The sequence below is a fragment of the Aethalodelphis obliquidens genome, unplaced genomic scaffold, assembly GCF_003676395.1.
Source record: "Aethalodelphis obliquidens isolate GAN/ISIS:26980383/991018 unplaced genomic scaffold, ASM367639v1 scaffold40, whole genome shotgun sequence".
Classification (NCBI taxonomy): domain Eukaryota; kingdom Metazoa; phylum Chordata; class Mammalia; order Artiodactyla; family Delphinidae; genus Aethalodelphis; species Aethalodelphis obliquidens.
Window position 1 is genome coordinate 7,076,257 of NW_020837984.1, and position 18,685 is coordinate 7,094,941.

At 37.9% G+C, this 18,685-nt stretch overlaps 1 protein-coding gene across 7 annotated transcripts in view; it reads right to left on the reverse strand.

The window, feature by feature from the left end:
- USP34 (ubiquitin specific peptidase 34) overlaps nt 1-18,685 on the reverse strand; it is a 231,649-nt gene that overhangs the window by 157,240 nt on the left and 55,724 nt on the right. For all 7 annotated transcript variants that reach the window (XM_027131781.1, XM_027131778.1, XM_027131782.1 and 4 more), the window contains 3 exons: nt 14,139-14,206; nt 9,051-9,243; nt 7,843-7,904 (listed from right to left, as the gene is read on the reverse strand). In XM_027131781.1, the coding sequence (XP_026987582.1) occupies nt 7,843-7,904; nt 9,051-9,243; nt 14,139-14,206 (323 nt within the window). The remainder of the gene's footprint in view (nt 1-7,842; nt 7,905-9,050; nt 9,244-14,138; nt 14,207-18,685) is intronic.

Sequence of the window (18,685 nt, forward strand, 5' to 3'; positions counted from 1 at the left end):
TTTTACAGTAACTCTTGAAGGTGGGTAATGTCGGTCCTCCAACTTTGTTGTTTCCTTTCAAAACTGTGTTGGCTATTCTGGGTCTTTTGCCTCTCTATTTAAACAAATGTTAGAATCAGTTTGTCGAGATCCACAAAATAACTTACTTTGATTTTGATTGAGACTGCAATGAATCTATAGATCAAGTTGGAAAGGACTGATACCTTTACAATTTTAAGTCTTCCTATCCATAGACATGGAATATCTCTCCATTTATTTAGCTCATCTTTGCTATCTTTCATCAGAGTTTTGTTGTTTTCCTCATATAGACCTTTTCATATTGTTAGATTTATACCTAAGTATTTCATTTTTTGTGGTGTTAATGTAAATGGTATTGTATTTTAAATTTCAAATTCTATTTGTTCACTGCTGATATATACGAAATTTTTTTTTTTTTTTTTTTTGTGGTACGCGGGTCTCTCACTGTTGTGGCCTCTCCCGTTGTGGAGCACAGGCTCCAGACGCACAGTCCCCGGACGCACAGGCTCAGTGGCCATGGCTCACAGGCCTAGTCGCTCTGCGGCATGTGGGATCTTCCCAGACTGGGGCACGAACCCGTGTCCCCTGCATTGGCAGGCGGACTCTCAACCACTGCGCCACCAGGGAAGCCCGTGACTGACTTTTGATTACTAACTTTGTATCCTGCAATCCTGCTATAAATGCTCATTAGTTCCATGAGACTGTCAATTCTTTCAGATTTTCTACATAGATGATCAGGTCATCTGTGATCAAAGACAGTTTTACTTCTGCCTTCCTAATCTATACACCTTTTATTTCCTTTTCTTCTGTTGTTGCATCAGGTAGGATTTTCCAGTACAATGCTGAAAAGCAGTGGTGAGAGTGGACACCCTTTCCTTGTTCCTGACCTTAGTGAAACAGCTTTGACCTTCACATCATTAAGTATGATGTTAGCTGTAGGAGGTTTTGTAGATGTTCTTTAACATGTTGATGAAGTTCCTCTCTATGCCTAGTTTACTGAGAGGTTTTTTTTATCATGAATGATAAAATTTGACCTTGTCAAAATTTTGACTTTACATTAATTGATCTTGAAACGCTGAACCAGCCTTGAATACCTGAGCTAAATCTCACTTGGTTGTGGTGTATAATTCTTTTTATACCTTGCTGGATTCGATTTGCTAATATTTTGTGAGGATTTTTATATGTATGTTCATGGGAAGTACTGGTCTGTCGTTTTCTTGTAATGCCTTTGTCTGGTTTTGGTATTAGGGTAATGCTGGTAAGGCTTCCCTCTGCTATCTTCTGAAAAAGACTATAGAGAATTGGTATAATTCCTTCCTTAAATATTTGGTTAAATTTACCAATGAACCCATCTGGTCCTGGTACTTTGTGTTGGAAGGTCATTAACTGTTGATTCAATTTATTTAATTGAGACAGGCCCTTTCAGAGCAATTCTTTAAAAAAAATTTAAATGGCTACTACAGAAGAACAGCTAATGAAAAAAGTAGTGATATGTATATTGTGGGTAGAAGAAAAACGGTTTCAAAATAGGATGAGCAGTGAAAAGACCCCAAGTTTTTTCAGTTATGTAAATTATACACAGAAAAACTGGAAGGACTGAACAATTTCTTTTCTTGTTTATCCATAGAAGAATTATATTTAATTTTAAAATTATTCTAAAGATTTTTAATAAGCTATGAATTAGATATATGACCTCAAAGGGTAAAACATTAAAATAAAACTAGTAGTGGTATATTTTACCTATTTCTGAGTAACCCAACAGAAGCTATGATCCATGAATCAACTCTATGATGTTTAACATACAAAAAGACAATTCAACAACTAAAAATAATTCTAAAAAATAAATCCCATTCTTTCAGTTTCTTGAAAAACACTGAAAGGAGACTCAGGGACTTTTGTAACAGCCAAGAACTGTAACTATAACTGAGCAAGCATAAAACTGGACAATGTTATCAGTAACAATCATTCAGGGCTCTGGAAACATATATATACTGGGACTCCCAGAAGGAGTAAGGAGAACAGAAAGAAAATTTGAAGAAACTATGGTCAAACATCCCAAATTTGATGAAAAATGTTCATCTACACAGCCAAGAATCACAACAAGCGCCAACTAAGATAAACACAAGGATATCAACACCCAGAGACATCAGAGTCAAACTCTTAAAAGCCAAAGAGCAACAGAAAAATCTTAAAAGCAACAAGAGAAAAAGAATTAAGCACATAGAAAGGAACCACAATAAGATTCGCAGCTGACTTATCAGAAACAAAGGAATAGAGCTATACTGAAGCACTGTTCCTATATTTTACCAGAATTGTGATTAATCTGAAGTAGTATTAAATTAAAATGCATATTGTAACCCATACAGCAACCACTGGCAAAATAATTTTTAAAGTATAAAAAAATGGAATTAAAATGGTATACAGTACTCCCTCTGTATCCATGGGTTCTGCATCCATAAATGCAACCAACAGAGGATCAAAAATATTTCTTAAAAAAAATTCCAGAAAGTTCCAAAAGGCAAAACTTGAATTTGCCAAATGCTTGCAACTATTTACATAACACCTACATTGTATTAGGTATTGTGAGTAATCAAGAGATGATTTAAAGTATACAGGAGGATATGTACAGATTACATGCAAACACTACATGACTTTATATAAGGGAGTTGAGCATCTGAAGATTTTGGTATCCACAGGTGATCCTGGAACCAATCCCCCACATATACCAAGGGACAACTGTACTACCGTATACTGACATACTGCAAAATAAGGCAGTAAAGGAGAAACAGAAAAAAAAATTTTTTGAGGAAGACATACAAAAACCCAACAGCAAAACGGCAGGCATAAATCCAACTATATAATATTAAGAGTGACTGGATTAAATACTCCTATCAAAAGGGAGAGATGGTAGGAGTGGATTTTTTTTTCTTCTTCAATCCAACCAAATGCTACCTCCAAGAGACATACTTTAGATCCAAAAACAAACAGGTTGAAAATAAGAGGATGGAAAAAGATATACCATGAAAACAGTAAGCATAATAAAGCTGCAGTGGCTATACTATCAAACAAAATACACTAAACTAAAAATTGTTTTAAAGAGACAAAGAGGGATATTTTATAATGATGAAAGGATGAAATTATCAGGAACATAACAACTATAAACATATATGTACCCAACAAAATGTCCTAAAATACATGAAGCAAAAACCAACAGAACTGAAGGGAGAAAAAGAAATATAGCCAATTCCTACTACTCTTGGCAGTTATATTCTATAACGTCACTGCACTGAATTAGCTAATACTGAACCCCTGAGTATTTTTTTAAATTATTGTCACCCACTGCTTTAATGGGTAAAAAGAACATGTCATTAGCATCAAGTGCTTCCTAGAGTGGGTTCTCTTTAAAAGAATGACTCAGTGCAATAATGTGACTAGCTGTTTGCCTTTGACTGGAAGAAGACAGAGGGTTTGATTAAATGCAAATCTTATATAGTAACTTTAGATACACAATTTGCTCTACAATCCGTTTGCAGAACTCCTTTAAAGAAAGATGTTTCACAAAACTAAGATTTGTTTTGAAGTTCCCACTTCAGTCAGAACAATGCAAGGGAGGCTCTTCCCTTTATGTAAAAATGCCATCACAGATAGACCATCAACATCCTTCCCCCTACCCCATTCCCTCAGAAAAAAGAGACGTGGCTCTCATTTGCGTATTCCAATGATCTCTCAATGTTGCTTTCTTTTATTTGATCCTCTTTTTCTAAAAACTCTTTTTATAATTGAGGTACAACTGACATATAACATTATATTAGTTTCAAGTGTACAACATAATGATTCAATATTTATATATATTGCTAAATGATCACCACAGTAAGTCAACACCCATCATCATATATAGTTAGAAAAAAAATTCTTTCCCTTGTGATGAGGGCTTTTAAGATCTACTCTCCTAGCAACTTTCAAATATGCAATACTATATTATCAACTATAGCCACCATGCTATACATTACTATCCTCATGACATTTATTTCATAACTAGAAATTTGTACCTTTTGACATCCTTCACTTGTTTTGCCCTCCCCTGACCTCCACACCTCTGAAACTACCAATTTGTTCTCTGTGTCTATAAGCTTAGGGTTTTGGGGGTTTTTTTCTTTTTTTTTTTTTTAACATCTTTATTGGAATATAATTGCTTTACAATGTTGTGTTAGTTTCTGCTGTATAACAAAGTGAATCAGCTATATGCATACATATGTCGCCATATCCCCTCCCTCTTGCGTCTCCCTCCCACCCTCCCTATCCCACCCCTCTAGGTGGTCACAAAGCACTGAGCTGATCTCAGCGTTTTTGTTTTTAAAGTCCGTACATAAATGAGATCATATGATGTCTTTCTCTGACTTATTTCACTTAGTATAATGCCCTCAAGGTCCATCCATGTTACCATAAATGGCAAGATTTCATTCTTTTTTATGGCTGAATAGAATTCCATTGTATATAATATTTCACCATAGAACTGAAAGGACAAAAAAACAAATAATACAGTCAACTCTTGTTACTCATGGCAGCTGAGTTCTACAAAATTGCTGGAGTAAATTTACTCATGTTGAACCCTTGAATCTTAAATCCTAAAAATAACTTATCAGATTCTATTTTCTCTATTTTACAAAAGAGAAAATGAGCTTCAGAAGTGTTGAGGTGACTTTACTGAGGCTGCCCCAATACCATGTGCTAGACTTGGGATTCATATCCCTCCAACCAGCCCAGAGCCAGAGCTTCTTGCCCTATACTGCACTGCCTCCTACCACTTCCTTCCTCTGGTCATTTCTGTAACCAGCACTAAAACAACGCAGAGCATCACCTTGTATGACTTCAGTTGGAAATGTGCATGTTAGGAGACTCATTTTTTACTGCTCTGTGCATTTCCACAAATGACCGTGAGGGCACCAAAAGTACTGATTTGGGGATCACAAATAAATTGCAGCAAATAGGCAAATTAATAAAAACAAAATCCACAGATGAGGATAAACTGAAGTTGGAGACTTCAATGCCCTACTTTTGATAATGGAATAGAACAAGTGTAGGTAAAAAAATCAACAAGGATATAGAAGACAAACAATATTACAAACTCATTAGACCTAAAAGACATCTACTGAACACTCCATACAACAGCTGAATAAAGTCTTCTTAAGCACATATGAATATTCTGTGGTACAGATCATATGCTAATCTATAAAACAAGACAACCCAACTAAAAGCTAGGCAAAAAGTGAACAAACAATTCAGTGAAGAAGAAATAGAATGGCAAATAACCATATAAAAAGATGTTCAACATCCTTAGTAATTAGGCAAATGTAAATTAAAACCATAATGAGGGCTTCCCTGGTGGCGCAGTGGTTGAGAGTCTGTCTGCCGATGCAGGGGACACGGGTTCGTGCCCCGGTCTGGGAAGATCCCACATGCCGTGGAGCGGCTGGGCCCGTGAGCCATGGCTGCTGAGCCTGCGCGTCCGAAGCCTGTGCTCCGCAATGGGAGAGGCCACGGCAGTGAGAGGCCCGCGTACCGCAAAAAATAAATAAATAAATAATAATAATGAAATGCCACTTTATACCCACTATAATGGCTATAATCAAAAAGATAAAAACAAGTCCTGACAAGACTGGGGGGAAAACTGGAACCCTCATACATTGCTAGTGGGAATATAAAATAATACAGAAATGTTGGAAAACATTTTGACAGTTTCTTTAAAAGTTAAACATAAAATGATCTTACAAACCAGTGATCGCATGCCTACGTATCTACCAAGAGAAATGAAAACATATGTCCACAAAAAGACTGTACACAAATGTTTAAAGCAGCATTATTCACACTAATCAAAAAGTAGAAACATTCAAATATCCATCAACTTTGGTAAAAGGATAAACAAAATGGGATATGGCTACATAATGTAATACTATTCAGCAATAAAAAGGAACAAAGTACTGATTCACACCACAACATGAATGAACCTCAAGAAAAACAGTATAAGTGAAAGGTGGCAATGGAAAAAAACACTGTCGTATGATTCCATTGATAGGAAATGCCAAAAAAGGGCAAATCTATAGAGACAAAGAAGGTTAGTGGGGCTGGGGATAAGAATGGGGATTGAAGGAATTCCCTGGCAGTCCAGCAGTTAAGACTGAGCTTCCACTGCAGGGGGCACAGGTTCGATCCCTGGGCAGGGAATTAAGATGCCACGTGCCATGTGGTTCGGCCCTGGGTTGGGGGTGGTGGGGAGAACGGGGATTGACTACAAATGGGCAAAAGGGACCTTTCTGAAGTGATGTAAATGTTCTAGAACTGTACTGTGATGATAGTTGCACAACTGTGTAAATTTTCTAAAATTCATTATAAAAACAGGTGAGTTTTATATGTATCTATATCTTAATAAAACTGCTTAAAAAGAGAGACCCAATTCACAGGCTTCGACAATATTTATCACTTTTTGTATTTGCTCCAATCTTTTCACACTGTACAGACCCTTCTCTTCCCAACTTAAACTGTCCTACCCACTATTCCTCAAAACTTTTACTCTCCTCCCTCTTAAGCATATCTTTAGTATGTATAAACCTTACACATTTTTGAATGGAATTCATTCTTTTCTCTATCCACAGCAACACAGAGACCTAACCTGGACATGTGGGGTTACTGCACGAGTGATTCCAGGATTTTTTTTTTTTTTGTCTTTTTGCAGGGATAGGGAGTGATTACTGCATTGGCAATTTTAAGATTCTCCTAGAGGCAGTCTGAAGGGGTTGGAGGGTGGGTACTGAGGGGTCAAATGGGAAATCCAGAGCTGTAGTTTTATATACACTGGACATAATCTATATAGTATCTTGACTGTGTGAAATAGCACTCCTAGTATGACCCATAATTTATAATGCTACTACCAATTCTAGGCCACACATTTTAAGGCACCACTGACAAAGAATGTTGCCAAGAGTGAATGACTTGTCTGGTGATAAATCTAAAAACCATAATATGTGAGGGAAAAAGCAGAGACATAGTCTCTGGTTTCCAAATTCAAGAAGGGCTGGGTTCAACTGAGATCAGCTCCATAGAGCAAAACTAAGATCAATGCATAAAAGTTACAGTAAAGCAAAAATATGACTCATTCATATAATTACAAATTTTCTAACACCTTAAGACTTTGTAACTCTGGGGAATTCCCTGGCGGTTCAGTGGTTAAGACTCCGCACTTTCACTGCCGAGGGCACGTGTTTGATCCCTGGTTGGAGAACTAAGATCCTGCAAGCCACACAGCGGCACAGAAAAAACAAACAAAAAACTATGTAACTCTGTTCAAGCAGAAAATATTACTACCGAGATTTAAAAAATGATTTCTATACTGGATGGACAACTAAATGGAATAAATATTGGAAAAAATAAATATTTCTAAGTACTTTAAAAAGCCCTAAGCTATAAAAACTACTTCTTTTCATACATGAGCATCATGAACTTGGTTTTTTCCCCAGAAAAATGTGTTAAATGAGATCCTTTCCTGCATCAAGTGTGGTTTCTGAAAACTATCTGTACCATACTCTTTACTATTAAATTCTCCTGTATAGTCTCCCTTTGCATTTTGTGAAAAATAACACGATATGTTTTTTTAAAAAGAGAAGTATTGCAATATATTCCTCTGAAAGCTTGTTAAAGACTGTACAGATGAAGCCACAAGGCAAAGAATTTCTAGTAAACACTTCAAATCTAATAAAGTCAATTACATTTACCATATAAACAGCTACACATTAAAATAGTACTTATGCATAAATTAATGCTCCTACTTACGTTTCTGTGTCTGATACCAATGATTCATTATTGCACACATCATTGAAGGTGTGAAGTTGATTCTATAAATAGAGAAAAGAAATTAAAGATTTTTTCCAAAATTATTCTTGCATATGTTAGCAATTGCCAACACAGTTTGATACATGTAGATCATAATCAATAACCAGATCAAAAGTATAAAATATAAGATAGGTAATCAGATATACATATATACTTCCCAATTAGTCTATTTCCTTTATCATTTTTAAACACTAATTCATTCCACAAGTAATACTTAGGCTTTATTCCACTAAGTATGCTAGAGAAAAAGCTGAACAAGGGAAAAACACAAAAATCTAATGCAAGGCAGCAAGTAACATGTCATTACAAACCGAATTTCGGGAAAGGATTCCTAGACATACACTTTTAAGATTTGATTTGGGAAACTGTCATTAAGTGTTTTCAACACTTACAAAGTCCGATACATGGGTAAAATCTAGGTCACAAAATTCAATACATGGGTACAATCTAGCTACTTCAGAATAATTACACTACAAAAACAGGCCCCAAATGTAAAGGAGTAAACCTAATGCAGACCTTGGTAAACCAGAGAAAATATATCCATTCTAAAAAATGCAGCTAACTACTTAGTTCTAGCAAATTGTTGTCATGCAAGAAGACAGACCCAAAGACACTAGGTCTTTCTACCCACCCCGCCCCTCCAGGAGAAGCCAATAATATGTATTTCTCCCTATTTAAAACAGTACTTGCTACTGTGCAAACCAAACATTTCTGTTAGTCAAATTTGGCCTATGGCCCAATAATCTGTGGCTTCTGCCTGGAAAATTAAGTAACTACTTATAATCTCCGACTCTTTTTCTCTCTGAAAACACTGCTTTCTAAATGCAAAAAACTGAACAGTTTAAAAAAAAAAAAAGTGAAGGAAATCAAAAAGACCTAAGGTATAAAACCTTCTAAATCTAAGCCTCAGTCTCCTCGTATTTAAAATAGGGAAAAAGAGAACATATAGAAATTATTTGTAAGGGTCACACAAAGTAATGCATGTAAAGTACTTAGCACAATGCCTAGCATGGCATAAATACTAGGTATTTATGCCACTAGGTATACTGGCCACTAGCATGGCTCCATAAATACTAGGTATTATCATAATGATGATAGTCTGAGAGGACAAACAAAAAATTACCAAAAATAAAGCAAATACAGCTTACCGTTATCTGACTTAATCCAGCCAACCTCATAGTCAAAGTAGGTGACATAAAGTACTTAAATGCAAGATCTAGGCTTTCTTTATCAAAGCATAACGTCGTGTCCAATGGTTCTTTCACTGTGCTCCACATTAAGTCAGCCATGTTGCGAGCTGCACTCTGTCTTAACTCCTGATCAGAGAGCTTGCATAAATACCTGAAATGATACAGAAATACAACATACACAAAAACTTGCAAACTATTTCTGAAGACCACTCAATAATTCAATAATATTCCTTTGCTCCATACCTCCAAACTGTTAAGTACAGTAGTACCTGGAATGCTGGGATTAATACTCCCAATTTAAACTATTTCTAAGTAATGCTTCAAGGATTGTGACCTGTGGCAATGTGCCCTTTGCTGAGAGTCCAACATAAATCAGGAACTGCAAAGCCTAACACAACATGGAAGGAAGGAAGGGAGGAAGGGAGGAAGGGAGGAAGGGAGGAAGGGAGGAAGGGAGGAAGGAAGGGAGGGAGGGAGGGAGGGAGGGAGGGAGGGAGGGAGGGGAAAGCAGGGAGGAAGAGGAAGGAAGGGAGGGATGAAGAGGGAGGGAGGAAGGGAGGGAGGAACTGCACAGAGCCAAGTTATTTAACATCGGATTCTGCACCTGCACCTCCAGTAGAGCTTTACTATTCTCTAGTACCTGTCATGTATACAGCTCCTGTTTTAGTAAATTTCAGTTGACTTCATATAAATAGTACATCTACTCCCCAACACAGCCAAAATTCTTCAAAATGTGTACATTTTAAACATCATTCTTTTTTGGCTTTCAAAAATCACAAACCACTGGTTTTCCTCTCAGGCCCTGCCTATTCTATTTGGTTAGTCTCTCCTCCTGTACCCAACCTTTCAACATTATTGCTCCTCAGGGCTTGTAATGGATTGCAGAAAGGCCCCAAATTCCTCCCATCACTTTATATAGTAGTCTTTGCAATGTGACTTTACCACTCTTCCCAACAAATGTGTCATTTATTCCTCTACTTCCTTGCATCTGAGCTTTGCCATGAAGGTTCCTTTGCCCAGTGGGGTATTAAGAGATGTAACACAAGCAGAAGCTTAAAAAGCCTTTGAGCTTGCCCTCTCTTGCTGGGAACTCTTCCACCACTGAGAAAAGGACTCAGGATAGCCTGCTGGATGAGAGAGACACGGCTAATGCCCCAACTGACATCCAGCCAACTGCCAAGATATATATGAGCACCCTTCCCCACTCAAGACCAATCAGCCTGCCAACCAGAGGACAAATGACTGAGATTATCTATCACAGAGCACCCAGGTCCAGCCAAGTCAGCACAGATCAGAAAAGCTAGCCAACCAGAGAACTGTGACAAATAATAAATGGCTGTTATTTTAAGCTACTGGTTTTGGGTGTTTTCTCACACAGCAAAAGCAAACTGATATAGCACTCCATCCTAGATTCACTTTTTTTTTTTTTGCGGTACGTGGGCCTCTCACTGTTGTGGCCTCTCCCATCGGCAGGCGGACTCTCAACCACTGCGCCACCAGGGAAGCCCCACTTCTTTTTTTTTAATTTAGGCCGTGCCAGGTCTTAGTTGCGGCATGCGGGATCTTTGTTGCAGCATGTGGACTCAGTTGCGGCACGCATGTGGGATCTAGTTCCCTGACCAGGGGATCAAACCCGGGCTCCCTGCATTGGGAGCAGGGAGTTTTACCCGCTGGAACACCAGGGAAGTCCCCTAGATTCACTTCTATTTTCTTTCTACATTCTCTCCCCAGATGACCTCATTTATTCCCGAGGTTTTTTGGGTTGTTTTTTTGCGGTACGCGGCCCTCTCACTGTTGTGGCCTCTCCTATTGCGCAGCACAGGCTCCAGACGTGCAGGCTCAGCGGCCATGGCTCACGAGCCCAGCCACTCCGCGGCATGTGGGATCTTCTCGGACCGGGGCATGAACCTGCATCCCCTGCATCGGCAGGCAGACTCTCAACAGTGGTTGAGACTCTCAACAGACTCTCAACAGGCAGACTTTCAACAGCGCCACCAGGGAAGCCCACCCATGAGGTTTTTTAAAAATTTATTTTTGGCTGTGATGGGTCTTCATTGCTGCCCTCGTGCTTTCTCTAGTTGTGGCGAGTGGGGGCTACTCTTCTTTGCGGTGCGTGGGCTTCTCATTGCGGTGGCTTCTCTTGTTGCGGAGCATTGGCCCTAGGCATGCGGGCTTCAGTAGTTGCAGCATATGGGCTCAGTAGTTGTGGCACACAGGCTTAGCTGCTCTGTGGCATGTGGGATCTTCCCAGACCAGGGCTCAAACCCATCTCCCCTACATTGGCAGATGGATTCTTAACCACTGTGCCACCAGGGAAGTCCTATTCTCATGGGTTTTTTTGTTGTTGTTGTTTAGTTTTTTTTGTGATACGCGGACTTCTCACCGTTGTGGCCTCTCCCGTTGCGGAGCACAGGCTCCGGACGCACAGCTCAGCGGCCATGGCTCACAGGCCCAGCCGCTCTGCGGCATGTGGGATCCTCCTGGACCGGGGCACGAACCCGTATCCCCTGCATCGGCAGGCGGACTCTCAACCACTGCGCCACCAGGGAAGCCCCTATTCCCATGGTTTTTAAGTGCTACCTTTATACTGACAACTCCTAAATTAACGCTGTTGTTCTAAGTTACAGGCTTATATTCCCAATTTCCCCGTGCCACTTAAATGTCCCACAAGCATCTCAAAATTACGTCTTTAAATTCTCCCAGTCTTTCACATCTGTTAATGATACTCACAGCAAAAAGAGAAATCAAAGGGAGGGCAGCTAAGTGTCTTCCACTATGCTACCCCTTTCCTTAAACTCCACAATCACCAACCTTACTGATTTCATTTTCAACTATATCCAGTCAATTTTCAAATCACCATAAACAATTCTTGTACAAGTAACCATCACTTCTTTCCAGGACTACTCCATTAACTTTTCAACTGGTCTCCTAGCTCCTCCTCCAACACTCCTGTAATTTATGAGCCACTTAAAGGCCAAAGTGATCTTTTAAAAACCATCATGAGGACTTCCCTGGTGGCGCAGTGGTTAAGAATCTGCCTGCCAATGCAGGGGACATGGGTTCGAGCCCTAGTCCGGGAAGATCCCACAAGCCACGGAGCAATTTAACCCGCATGTCACAACTACTGAGCATGTGCTCTAGAGCCTGCGAGCCACATCTACTGAGCCCGTGTGCCACAACTACTGAAGCCTGTTCACCTAGAGCCCGCGCTCTGCAACAAGAGAAGCCACCGCAATGAGAAGCCCATGCACCGCAATGAGGAGTAGCACCCACTCGCCACAACTAGAGAAAGCCCACGCGGAGCGACAAAGACTCAACGCAGCCAAAAATAAATAAATAAATAAATAAATTTTTTTTAAAAAGATTACAAATTAAGCAGCTTAAAATATTTTTTTTAAAAAAGCCATCATGATTCATCTGCTTAAAACCCTTCAATAGATCCCACTGCTAAAATTAAATCCAAGCTCCTTAAAAGGTCTTGAAGGTCCTGAATAATCTGCCCCTGTTTATATCCAACCTCATATCATAATCTTACCTCCTTATACACTATGCTCCACCAGTCTACTTCTAGTTTTTTTTTTTATATATATAAATGTCTTTATTTTTTTATTTTTGGCTGTGTTGAGTCTTCATTGCTACACACGGGCTTTCTCTAGTTGCGGTGAGTGGGGGATACTTTTCTTTGCGGTACGCGGGCTTCTCATTGTGGTGGCTTCTCTCGTTGCGGAGCACGGGCTCTAGGTTCATGGACTTCAGTAGTTGTGGCACATGGGCTTCAGTAGTTGTGACTTGCAGGCTCAGTAGTTGTGGCGCACAGGCTTAGTTGCTCCATGGCATGTGGAATCTTCCCGGACCAGGGCTCAAACCCGTGTCTCCTGCATTGGCAGGCATATTCTTAACCACTGTGCCACCAGGGAAGTCCCTACTTCTAATTTTTTAATATGTCATATTCTTTCCAACTTCAAAGCCTATGCCCTTATGTTCCTTCTACTTATCATCTGATTAGAAGATTCATGTTCCTCAGATGTCACCTTTCAGAAAGGCCTCATATTCTCTATCACCTTATCTTTACTTGCATAGGATTCATCACTATCTGATTCTTTTCCTGATACTTTCTCCAACAACCCGAACAGTAACCAGAAAATAGCAGGCACTCAAATCTTTGCAAATGAATAAAAATTATAAAGAACTCATAAATATTATCAAGAAATACAATCTTAGAACTCCAACAGTTTACACTCTAAGCCTAATAAATATGATAATATCTCTATCCTCGTCTTAGGTTTCCTTCTTAGGTTGGAACTTCCAGAACTCAAATATCACCCTTTTCCCAATGAGACCTTCTCTATACCATAGGTATAATTGTGACCCACTCTCTAGAACTCTCAACCCACCCTTGCCGCTATTTTTCTCTGTCATACTCATGACTTTCTAATGAACTGTATCATTTACTTATTGTGCACACAGACTGCACAAAAGGAGATATATTTTCTTCTCTGCTGTATCTCCAGTGCCTACAACATAATACTTAGTATACATTTGTTGACTGAATAAATACAGTGGAATATCATGCAACCACTGTTAATCTGTTTAATTCTTTATACTTACATAAAAAATATTCCAACATAAATTGCTTTAAAGTAAACATTAAATATAAACCTACATAGGTGCATTAAAAAATACATCAAATGGTCAAAAATTTTCTCTGGAGGATGTGAACACAAAGGACTTTCAAACTATATAATTATGTACTATGTTATGAATAGTTTAAACATTACTACACTGGGCTTCCCTGGTGGCGCAGTGGTTGAGAGTCCGCCTGCCAATGCAGGGGACGTGGGGTCGTGCCCCGGTCCGGGAGGATCCCACGTGCCGCCGAGTGGCTGGGCCCGTGGGCCATGGCCGCTGAGCCTGTGCGTCCGGAGCCTGTGCTCCGCAATGGGAGAGGCCAGAACAGTGAGAGGCCCACGTACCGCAAAAAAAAAAAAAAAAAAAAAACAACATTACTACACGGATAACCAGGGGAGAAAGATTTTATAAACTTACCTGATAACATATGTCCTAAAAGGGATAATGTGCTGCATGACAGCAGGGATATGTAGCCATATTCTAATCTATAAAGAAACATAAAAATGATATTAATGATTAATGAATATGTGAAATACATGTCTTTAATTAAAAACAAGAACATTTAGTATTTTCCTGCCTCTAAAAACTAAATGTATTTCATCTATTTTGAAAAGGATAAACTAAGAAATACGACTGCACACATATCAGGTAAGTAATTTAACCTATAAACAATTCTAATCCATATACCTAAAATCAATCTGAAGAATTACTATCAGTTTCTTCCTGAAAAGGGAGAATCACCTATCCAAGTAACGTCTTACTACCTGCTACTCTATACCTCTTTGTATGGTAGCAACCCAAATACTATAGAACTAAATTATTTTTTTAATAAATCATCTTTCCTTCTAAAAAATATCAAATTACCTGATACCTGGTCACTTCAATATCCATCTAAGACAAATATATTTTATAGAGTCAAACACTGATCATCAACAACTATTTGTTTAATTAAGTTCTTACTGTAAGTATCCCAATCTAAGTTATAATGAAAGTTATAATAATCTGTTCACTTAATTTTTTCTACATAATATTCCAGCCCATTTCTAAATCTAATATGCTCATATTAGTTTTATTCTCATAAATCGCAGTTTAAATATCATATAAGAAAAAAATCCTAAGCAAATCATCAAACAAGAAACTACAATACTAAGCCTTAACACATGCAAGTAATACAAATTGAAAACAAATTTGTAAATACAGACTGCATGGCTTCACTTTAATCTAATGAAACATAAGTCCTATAGCAAATACAATACTAACGGTGAAATGCTAAAACTCTTCCCTCTGAGACTAGGAACAAGACAAGAATACCTTTAATTCAACTTAAACTGAAGGTCCTAGACAGTGCAACAGACAAGAAACCGAATAAAAGGCATAAGACTAAAAAGGAAGAATTAAAATAATATTACTCTGAGATGATGTGATTATGTAAGTAAGAAATCCAAAATAATTTTCAGATAAACCTTTTTGGAATTAACTAGTTTAGCAAGATTGCTGCTTAGAAAGTTAATATAAGTAAATGAATTAATATACACACATATATACATACATACACATACTATATTACATATATATAATACATATATACACGTCTTACATACCAGAAAAAAATAATAAATAAAATTTTCAAAAATATTCTCTTTACAACAGCATCAAAAAATATCATGCGCCTAGAAATTGTCTAACAAAGATATATAACATCTCCACATAAACACAGAAAATTATGAGACAAATCTTAAAGCATGTAAATAAAAACACATTTACCATATTTATACATTAGAAGACTCAATATTGCAGAGACACAGTTCTCCGCAAATTGATCTACAGATTCAATGCAACCCAAAAAGGTTTATACGTGGAACTTTAGGCACTGATTCCAAATGCAAAAGTCCAAGAAGAGACAAAACACTCTTTAAGAATGACAGGGAGTAGAGATATAATGCATGGTGACTATACTTAATAAAATGGTTTTGCATATTTGAAAGTGCTAATAGTTCTTAAAAGTTCTTATAAAAAATAATTTGTTAACTATGAATGGTGTCAGACGTTAACTAGACTTCCTGTGGTAATCATTTTGTAACATATATAAATATTGAATCAACTGAAACTAATGTTATATGTCAGTTACATCTTAATAAATTTTTTTAAAAAATGACAGGGAGGTAGAACTTGCTTTACCAGATAGCAAGACTTCTTATAAAGCAGCAGAAATTAAGATGGTATGCAAAACAGCACAAGACTAATCAAATAGACTAATGGAATATGCTAGAAACCCCAGACCCATGCACAAGAAGACAAATAAAGATACCTGATTTATGACAAAATGATACTTCAGAACAAATAGGAAAGGACTGTCTTTGCTATAAATAGCGACAGGTCCAGTGTCTGTCTATATAGAAAAGAAAATGAATCCTGATCCCTCACACACCACACAGAAAAGTCAATTCCAACTGAACTATAGATCAAAATGTGAAAGTAACATAATAAAAATTCCAGAACATAGAAAAATATCTTCATAAGGAAGATTTTTTATCCATTAATGAAAACATTAACCATAAAGAAAAAAATTTTTTATAAATTATACACCATTAAGTTTGGTTAGAAAATAACTCTTAATGAAATCAAAACGACACCTCACACCAGTCAGAATAGCCATCATCAGAAAGTCCAGAAATAATAAATACTAGAGGGTTTGGAGAAAAGGGAATCCTCCTACACTATTGGTGGGAATGTAAATTGGTAAAGCCCTATGGAAAACAGTCTGGAGATTCCTTTAAAAACTAAGAATAGAGGTACCATATGATCCACTCCTGGGCATATATTCTGAAAAGACAAAAACCCTAATTCAAAAAGGTACATGCACCCCCCAATGTTCACAGCACAATAGCCAAGACATAAAAGCAACCTAAATGTCCCTCGACAGATGAAGGGATAAAGAAGATGTGGTATACATACACAATAGAATATTACCTAGCCATTAAAAAAAAAAAAAAGAAATCCTTCCATTTGCAGCAACGTGGATGGACCTAGAGATTTGCATATTAAGTAAAGTAAGTTAGGCAGAGAAAGACAAATTCTATAAGATATCATTTATAAATGGAATCTAAAAAAATAATACACATCAACTTCTGTACAAAACAGGAAACAAACTTATGGTTACCAAAGGGAAAGGGGGAGAGGGAAGGATAAATTGGGAGTATGGGATTAATAGATATGCACTACTACATATAAAATAAACAACAAGGATTTACTGTATAGCACATGGAACTATATTCAGTATCTTGTACTAACCTATAATGAAAAAGAATCTGGGGCTTCCCTGGTGGCACAGTGGTTAAGAATCCGCCTGCCAATGCAGGGGACACGGGTTCAAGCCCTGGTCCAGGAAGATCCCACATGCAGTGGAGCAACTAAGTCTGTGCGCCACAACTACTGAGCCGGCACTCTGGAGCCTGTGTGCCACAACTACTGAAGCCTGTGTGCCTAGAGCCCATGCTCCGCAACAAGAGAAGCACCACAACAAGAGAAGCACCGCCACGAGAAGCCTGCACACTGCAGTGAAGAGTAGCCCCACTCACCGCAACTAGAGAAATTCGCATGCAGCAATGAAGATCCAACACAACCAAAAATATAAATAAATTTTATTTAAAAAAAAAAAAGAATCTGAAGCTATACACCTGAAACTAACACAGTACTGTAAATCAACTATAGTTAAGTTAAAAATAACTCTTAAAAGACACAAGAGAATGAAAAGCAAAACCAGAGTTGAAGAAGATATTAGCAATACATAAATGTCAGGCAGAAGACTTGTAACCAAAACATATAAGGAATCTCCACACATTCGTAAGGAAAAGGCAAACAATTTGATTTTTAAAACAGATTAAAAAAACTTGAACTGGGGTTCCCTGGTGGCGCAGTGGTTGAGAGTCCGCCTGCCAATGCAGGGGACACGGGTTCGTGCCCCGGTCCGGGAAGATCCCACATGCCGCAGAGCGGCTGGGTCCGTGAGCCATGGCCGCTGAGCCTGCGCGTCCGGAGCCTGTGCTCCGCAACAGGAGAGGCCACAAACAGTGAGAGGCCCACGTACCGCAAAAAAAAAAAACGAACTGACACTTCTCGAAAAATATTGAAATGGCTAATATGCCCACGAAATGGTGCTCAATCTCTTTAGTCATTTAAAAACACAAAAGCAGACCACAAGGAGATACTACTATTAGTTCATCATGAATCTCTAAGAGTTAGAATACTAGGTGTCTGCAATGATATGGAGCAATGGGAACTCTCATTCCTGGTAAGAGTGTAAATTAATACAATCACTTCAGAAAATCTTAGCATTAACGTGTAAAACTGAATATATGTATACCCTGTGATAAAGAAATTGCACTACTATATATATATGAAAATAATGTACACATGCACTAAAAGACATGTAAGAGAATGCTGACACCACATTAATCCATCACCAGTAAAACAGATCAATGTTGGTATATTTTTAAAGGAGTATTATACAACAATCAAAATGAGCAACTCGAACTACATGCAATATAAATCTCAATGTTAAACAAAAGTAGCCATACATGAAAGAATGCATTGTATGTGATTCTACTTATACAGTTAGCAAGAGACAAAACTAAATCACAGTATTTAGGGATATAAGCTTAAGTAATAAAACAAAGAAAAGCAAGAAATAAAAGTATGAATTGTGTTCACCTTTAAGGGCAAAGAGATGGGATAGTGACTTAGAGGAATCATAAAGGAGGCTTCTGGGGAATTGACAATGATTTGTTTCTTGACATGGGTAGTGGTTAAATGGGATATTCACTTTGATAAGTCACTGAGCCATACCTTATCATTCTGTTCACTTTTCTATATGTTTATTTCAAATTTTTTTAAAAGGTTCACAGATTCAATTATATATAAGATACATTAGAACGGATGAAAATGAAAATAGATACAGTGATACC